The sequence below is a fragment of the Lotus japonicus genome, chromosome 1, assembly GCF_012489685.1.
Source record: "Lotus japonicus ecotype B-129 chromosome 1, LjGifu_v1.2".
Classification (NCBI taxonomy): Eukaryota; Viridiplantae; Streptophyta; class Magnoliopsida; order Fabales; family Fabaceae; genus Lotus; species Lotus japonicus.
The window spans coordinates 68,990,442-68,998,651 of NC_080041.1; the positions used below are offsets into that span (position 1 = coordinate 68,990,442).

At 40.7% G+C, this 8,210-nt stretch overlaps 1 protein-coding gene across 1 annotated transcript; it reads right to left on the reverse strand.

Moving 5' to 3' along the window:
• Positions 1 to 241: 241 nt before the first annotated feature.
• Positions 242 to 1,582, reverse strand: LOC130743954 (uncharacterized). The gene is made up of 2 exons (XM_057596165.1): positions 896 to 1,582; positions 242 to 853 (listed from the first exon to the last, which is right to left on the reverse strand). The coding sequence occupies exons 1-2, from the start codon at positions 1,580 to 1,582 to the stop codon at positions 242 to 244; spliced, it is 1,299 nt and encodes a 432-aa protein (XP_057452148.1).
• Positions 1,583 to 8,210: the final 6,628 nt, after the last annotated feature.

The window sequence follows — 8,210 nt, forward strand, 5'->3', positions numbered from 1 at the left end:
GTGGTTCATCAGTCCTCACAACATGATGATGTTGTTTGACATGGAAACAGAATTGGCAGTCTCACAGCATAAGAACCTGCATGCTTCAGAGTCTGGTAAAAAACAAGTTTGCCAAAATCAAACTCACCACCAGTACCAATCAGATAGAGCATTCGGGCAAGAGGAGGAGTTACACCAGATAAGTGATTGGTGGCCATCTAATTAGCACAGCCAGTCTTGAAAAGGACAACATACTTGGTAGTTAACTTCCCAGAGGGAAGCAATCCTTTCTTTGGCCACTTTTTGACCATCTTGCAGTCAGGGTCTTAGCAATCCTATTCAACTCGGGTTCTTCATCAGTTCCAGCAACCGGACTTCTTCCCAAAAACTCATTAACAACTTCAGGAGAGAAATTTACACACTTTCCTCTGACATAGACCTTCCTGAACTCAGAGCTACTCTCATCATCACAGTCAGTAGGGATATTCACAATGAATTCCCTAACTAATTGAGAGAAGCATCTACCAATGTCCTTGACAGTCTTCATCAAACCTGCATCAGCCAACAGATCCATGATCTCTTTAAGTTCCAAAGCATCTTCATGGAGCTCCCTTTCTATGGCTAACCTTCTCTGAACAACAAACTTCCAACTTTGTGCAGAACTAGCAAAGTGGAAAAATACATTGTCAATTGGTGCCTCTGGAACATTCAAAGGAATTCTCTTCACCTTAATTCTTTTCTTGGCAGAGGTGGAGATGTCAGGGACATCTGGTTCAGAGTCAGTTTCAGCAACATGTTTCCTCTTCCTTCCAGTTGATGCAGCAACTTTCTCATCTTTCTTTTCCTTCTTTTCCTTCTTCTCAAGAACTGAAACCTAAGATGTTTTTGGAGTTTTGGGAGTCTGAGTACCAGAAACCTTCTTCTTCTTTTCTTTCAGACCTGTAACATTCTTGTTTGTAGAGACTGTGGCCTCCTTACCAGCAGAGGCAATGACTTTCTTGTGTACTTCTTGATCATTAGAGTCTTCTTCTTCAAAGGCAGCAAACATTTTTTTCTTACCCTTCCTAGACACGGGTTCAGGAGTCTTCTCATGGGGAATTTTAACAGAGGGAGTCTTCTCACTTGAAGATTCATGACTAGCAACATCAGTATCATCTTCCTTCTCAGCATCAGACTCACAAGCGTTTTCTGCAAAGTTTGGTTCAGAATCACGATCATCCTGTGATTCAACATTTGGCATGACATCCTGTGCAGTGGCAACATCTGCAAGAGTCTCCAAGACATCGTGGATAACTTGATCTGCATCAGCATCGGGGGCATCGCTTTCTTGATTATCATCAACCTGTGGATCAGGAATGGAATCCTCTGAGATGTCCTGAACACTTGATGCTTTCCCTGTGCCTCGCTTGACAACATGCTTGATCCTCATACTCCTTGTCCTCTTGGCAGGTCCAGACGATTCTGGAGAGACAATTTTTGCAGAGGAACGAGTAACCCTAGATGGAGTAGAAGATGAAGTCTTCAAACCAAGAAATTTGACTCCATGAGAGTTCTTTATGGGTTTGGGACCGACAGCGATCTTCTTTCTTGAATCTTGAGTCATGATTGAGAGCAACTTGACACAATTAAAAAAAAACCGTTAGAGGGCAGAGAACACAAAGAAAGAGAATAATTCAAGTTTGTGAAACCAAGACAAATCAGTTCTGTGTCTTTCTCAACTGCATCAAGGGCGGTTAAATAGAAGAAATTATAGTCGTTGCCCTTGACATGTGTCAATAACTGCTATAAATCAGTTATTACACACATCCCCAATTTTCCTCTTAACTCCTCAAACTTAGCCGCATCCAATGCTTTTGTGAAAATATCTGCTAACTGCAGATTTGTTTCTACATGCTCAAGAGTGATGACCTTTTCTTCAACTAAATCTCTGATAAAGTGGTGACGAATGTCAATATGTTTTGTCTTGCTATGTTGGATTGAATTTTTTGAAATGTTGATGGCACTCAGGTTGTCACAGTACAATGTCATGACATCTTGCTTGACATTATATTCCTTCAGCATCTGCTTCATCCATACTAGTTGAGTACACCCACTTCCAGCAGCTATATACTCAGCCTCAGCAGTAGATAGTGAAACACAATTCTGCTTTTTGCTGAACCAAGATATGGGATTATTACCAAGAAAGAAGCATTCTCCTGAAGTACGTTTTCTATCATCTGCATTTTCTGCCCAATCAGCATCACAGTAGCCTATCAAATTGGAATTAGAGTTGTGAGCATAAAAAAATCCATAGTCAGCAGTTCCATTAATGTACTTTATAATCCTCTTGACTTGAATCAGATGACTCTCTTTAGGTGCAACTTGATATCTGGCACAAACACCAACATAGAAAGCAATATCTGGTCTGCTAGCAGTGAGGTAAAGAAGACTACCAATCATACTTCTGTATAAGCTTTGATCAACATCCGTTCCACTTTCATCTTTAGTTAGCTTGATATGAGTAGCTGTAGGAGTTCTCTTATGAGTTGAGCCTTCAAGATCAAATTTCTTAACTAGTTCTTTGGCATACTTGCTCTGTGAGATGAACATGGAGTCTTGCATTTGTTTTACTTGTAACTCCAGGAAGTAATTTAATTCACCAACCAGACTCATTTCAAACTCAGATTTCATGTGTCTAAAAAAATGTTCTACCATGTGGTCTGACATGCCTCCAAAGACAATGTCATCTACATATATCTGAGCTATCATGACTTTTCCACCATCACTTTTCACAAATAGAGTCTTGTCTATTCCTCCCTTACTGTACCCTTTACTTATCAGAAACTCTGTTAACTTTTCATACCAAGCCCTTGGTACTTGCATTAATCCATATAACGCCTTTCTCAACTTGTAAACATGTTCTGGAAAGGTTGGATCTACAAAGCCCTTTGGTTGTTCTACATAGACTTCCTCATTCAGGTATCCATTCAAGAAAGCACTCTTCACATCCATCTGGAACAGCTTGAATTTCAGAATGCATGCTAGTCCTAACAACAATCTGATTGATTCCAATCGAGCAACATGAGCAAAGGTCTCATCAAAATCAATTCCTTCAATCTGAGTATACTCTTGAGCAACTAGTCTGGCCTTGTTTCTTGTCACAGTACCACTTTCATCTGACTTGTTTCTGAAAATCCACTTGGTACCAATCACATTCACACCCTCTGGTCTGGGAACAAGATCTCATACTTCATTCTGCTTAAATTGACACAATTCTTCTTGCATGGCATTGATCCAGTACTCATCAGTTAAGGCCTCCTTGATGTTCTTTGGCTCAATTTTAGAGATAAAACAGGCATTTGCAATGATGTCTTTGGGATGCATCTTCTGAATTCTGATTGAGGGAACAATCTCCTTAGATGACTCCTGTTCTTTTTCTTCTTCAGGTTCTGTGTCAGACCTGATGTCACAGTCATTTGGTCTCTCATCAACTATCTGAGACACATTGTCATCTCCATCTGCATTGATTTCATTCAGGCTACTTACCCTGTCATCCACAATCACATTTATGGATTCCATCATAGTTTTTGTGCGAGAATTGAACACCCTGTAAGCCTTGCTATTTATTGAGTAACCCAGAAATAATCCTTCATCACTCTTAGGATCAAGCTTCCTCCTCTGGTCTCTATCAGTTAAGATGTAGCATCTACTTCCAAAGACATGAAAGTACTTAACAGTAGGTTTCTTCCCTTTCCACAACTCATATAGAGTGGAATCAGTTCCTGAACGTATAGTTACCCTGTTGTGAATATAGCAAACAATGTTTATAGCCTCAGCCCAAAAGTGATAAGGAATTTTCTTAGCATGAAGCATTACTCTAGAAGACTCTTGCAGTGTTATGTTCTTTCTTTCAACCACACCATTTTGTTGTATAGTAATAGGAGCAGAGAACTCATGCTTGATTCCTTCATTTCCAGAATATTCTGAAAATTTTCCATTCTCAAATTTCTTTCCATGATCACTTCTGATTTTCACAATTCCATAGCCCTTTTCTCTCTGGAGTTGCTGACTTAGTTCTCTGAATACTTCAAAAGTTTCTGACTTTTCTGCAAGAAAGCTCACCCAAGTGAATCTTGAAAAATCATCAACACATACAAACAAGTACCTTTTTCCGCCAAAGCTTTCTTTGTGTACTGGTCCCATCAAGTCCATGTGTAGCAGTTGCAAGGATCTTGTTGTACCGATCTGAGTCAGTTTCTTATGAGAAGTTTTGGTCTGCTTTCCAATTTGGTATTCTCCACACACTTTGTCTTCTTCTATCTTCAATCTAGGAATACCTCTGATGGCTTCTTTAGATATGACCTTCTTCATGCTTGTGGGATTTAAGTGCCCTAGTTTTTGATGCCACAGCTTTGCTTCATCTTCCTTTGATACTAGACACATTGAAGACAAAGCCTTGTTCTATGGAGACCACATGTAACAGTTGTCTTTGGATCTCACTCCAGTCATGACAACTTCCTCATTTTCATTAGTAACAGTGCAGCCAGCTTTGTTAAATGAGACATTCAGATCCAAGTCACATAATTGACTTATGCTAATCAAGTTAGCAGTTAAGCCTTCTACCAACAAAACATTACTCAGATTTGGAGAGCAACCACTAACAATCTTTTCGGATCCCTTGATTCTTCCTTTAGCGCCATCACCAAAGGTGACAAAGCTGGTTGAGTGAGGTTTGATATTATCTAGGTACATCTTCACACCAGTCATGTGCCTGGAACATCCACTATCAAAGTACCAATCTTCCTTAGAAGATGCTCTCATAGATGTGTAGGCAACAAGAGCAGTTACAACGTTCTTAGGTTTTCACTCTCTTCTCTTTGGATTAGCAGAGGTGTGCATCTGAGTAGTTCTCCAGTGTTGAGGTGTTCCATAACAATAGGGTCTTATATGTCCATGCTTACCAAAGTGATGACATTTCCAGGTTGTGCTTCTCATTATCTGGGTTGGAGGATAAGAATAAGGAATCTTCCAGTATCCTTGTTGAGCAAAATGTTAAGACATTCGGTTTGACATCTTGAACTCAGTCTTCTTCTCTGCGGGAATGAACTTGTTACTGATCTTTCTATTTTCTTCAGCTGTGGGGTCTTCAGTATAGCCTAAATCTGTCATATCCTTTGCAACTTTTCCTGTTTCTAAAATCAAGTCAAATACATCAGTTCCTTTATTCAACATACGAACAAATTTTATCATACCTTCAATTTTTGACTTTAGCACCGTGACTTCTTCTTGAAGACTGCCATTCAAAATCAACAAATTCTGCTTCTCAACTTCCAGATTCTTGACAACTCCTTCCAGCTTCATTCCCTTTTCACAATCATCCTTCCAGTTGTTGAATAGAAGTTTGTAGGTTTCAGCAAGTTCCTCCTCAGATATTTCACCATCACTTGATTCTGATCCAGAGTTGCACGTCACAATAAGCCCCATGACTTGAGGTTCATCTTCCTCTTTTGTATCTTCATCAGACCAAGTAGCCACCATTCATTTTCCCAGTTTCTTTATATAAGTTGCACATTCTGCCATGGGTTAAATAAGTTTTTCGTCCCTGAACCATAGCGAGAATTTGGTTTTCATCCCTGAATTAAAATTTGGATGGTTTCCACCCCTTAACTTGATAAACCGTTTGATTTTCATCCTTTGACCAGTTTACCTGATGACATGGCATGCCAGCGTGTAGGTGACCGATGATGTGTCAGTTATTTAGCCGGTTTTATTTTTTTAATTACACGTGGAATTAAAAAAAACTGATGATGTGTCACCTATTTTCTAGAAAAAAATAAGCACTTACAAACTAAAAACCTAAACTTTCTCACTGCTCTTCATCACCGTTTCATCATCATCCTCACAGACCCATCACCTCCATTGATCTTCATCACCACACCACCTTCTTCTTCCGCCACCCCCAACCATGACACCCTAGCTGCCACCCACCAACCCAACTGGAAACGACTTTCTTCTTCGAATCCAACCAGCTTCAGCACAGAGAACCTTCGAGCCTTCAAGACCTTGTTGTTGCTCCCAAGATCTGAGACATGGTCACGCGGTGGTCGACGAGGAGCGGCGGCACGATTGGTCGCACGGTTGAGGGCCTGAGGCTATAACAGCGAGGAGCAGCGACGCGATTGAAAAAAGGCTGGGTCTTGGGAGAAAGATTGAAATCCTAGGAGCTGTGTTTTGAAGAGGAACAGTCAAGATCCAATTGTTCAACCAACAACCACCATCGAGGGAGAGAGATCGAGATCCAGCCACCACACTACCTTCTCGCTTCACTTGCACCATCGCTCCTCTCCCCCATCTTCAATGAGATCGGTGCTGAAGCTCGCGGCCTTGAGAGAGAAAATGGTGAAGTTTTGCCATTTTTTCTCATTTTCTTGCTATATATAGAGGATGGAAAAACGCGGGAAAATGAAAGTTTCGCGATTCCGATTTTTCCGGCTTCATTCTCCGTGAATTCTAAGATAGGTTTTGGTGACATAATTCCAAAACTAAGAAGAGGTCTCCTTGTATTTTAGGTGCCTAATGCAAAGTCGGTGTAAAACTATTTTACCCGATAAGTTACTTTTTGCAGTGGATGTCGGAATAGAAAACTTCCTTCTGAGGAAAGATTGAAAACATCAAGAGAAATGGGCGTACGCGTGTGGAATCTTCATTCGAAGTTCCGAATAGAAAAAGTCTTCATCGTCGGTTGATTTTAGGTTTCTTGAACTATCAGGGTTTTAGTTTCGACAAACTTCCGATGATTGGAATCGGACGTTCGTACATTCTAGAGTTTCGCCTTGAAACGATTGTCCTATAAGGATTAAGAGAAGTTCTAACATTTCTCTGAAGATTTTTTGGAATTAGTTTCCATCGTGACTTTAAGTGTAAACTAGCTATTCACTAGGGTTTTGCCCTAGGTTTAAGCTAAAATTAGTCGTGCTATAACTTAAAACTTGGGTCTTACATTACTACCCTCCAAAAAGAAAGTTTCGACCTCGAAACTTAAGGGTCAGTAAAAAGTTCTGGATATTGTTCTTGGATCTTCTCCTTCAGCTCCCATGTCGCGTCACCGGTGTCTTTGTTCCAAATAACTTTCACTAACTCGATCTCTTTTCCTCTCAACTGCTTTATCCTGGTGTCACCAATGCTAATTGGCGGTGCCTCGAAAGACAAATCATCCTTCAACTCAATGTCATCCAGCTCGATAACATGTGTCGGATCCGCAATATATTTCCTCAGTTGTGACACGTGGAATGCGTCATGAATATTCGATAGAAATGGAGGTAGTGCAATCTGATAAGCAACTGGTCCAACTCGACGAGTGATCTGATAAGGTCCAATGAACTTGGGCGTAAGCTTCTTTGACTTAATTGCTCGACCAACTCCCGTAGTCTAAGTAACTCTCAGAAATACATGTCTTCTTCTTCGAATTCTAGAGTTCTGCGCCTTTGATCTGCATAACTCTTCTGTCTACTCTGAGAAGTCTTCATCTTCTCTCTGATCTGCTTGATCTTCTCGGTTGTCTGTTGCAGAAGTTCTGGTCCTACTAACAGATTCTCTCCATTTTGATACCAACATAAAGGTGTTCTACACTTGCGGCCATACAAAGCCTCATACGGTGCCATGCCTATGCTCGTATGAAAACTGTTGTTGTATGTGAACTCAACCAATGGCATTAGGGTATCCCAACTGCCCTTGTTGTCCAACACGCAAGCTCGTAGTAAATCCTCTAATGATTGGATAGTTCTCTCCGTCTGTCCATCAGTCTGTGGATGATAAGCAGACCTTAATCTCAATCTTGTTCCCAAAGCCTCCTGAAGAGCTCCCCAAAAATGTGAAGTAAACTTTGGATCTCGATCGGAAACAATACTGGTCGGTACCCCATGTAGGCGTACAATCTCAGCTATGTATATCTCCGATAGTCTCTCCACGTTGTAGGTAGTTCTCACAGGTAAGAAATGAGCCGACTTAGTCAATTGATCTACTATTACCCAAATAGAATCATATCCCTTTTGAGTTCTTGGCAAAGCCACGACGAAATCCATCGATATGCTATCCCATTTCCATTCTGGTACATCCAAGCTTTGTAGCATACCTGAAGATTTCTGATGTTCCACCTTCGCCTTCTGACATGTTAAACATGCAGCTACATACTCAGCCACTTGTCTTTTCATCCCTGGCCACCAAAAATTCATCTTCAAGTCTTGATACATCTT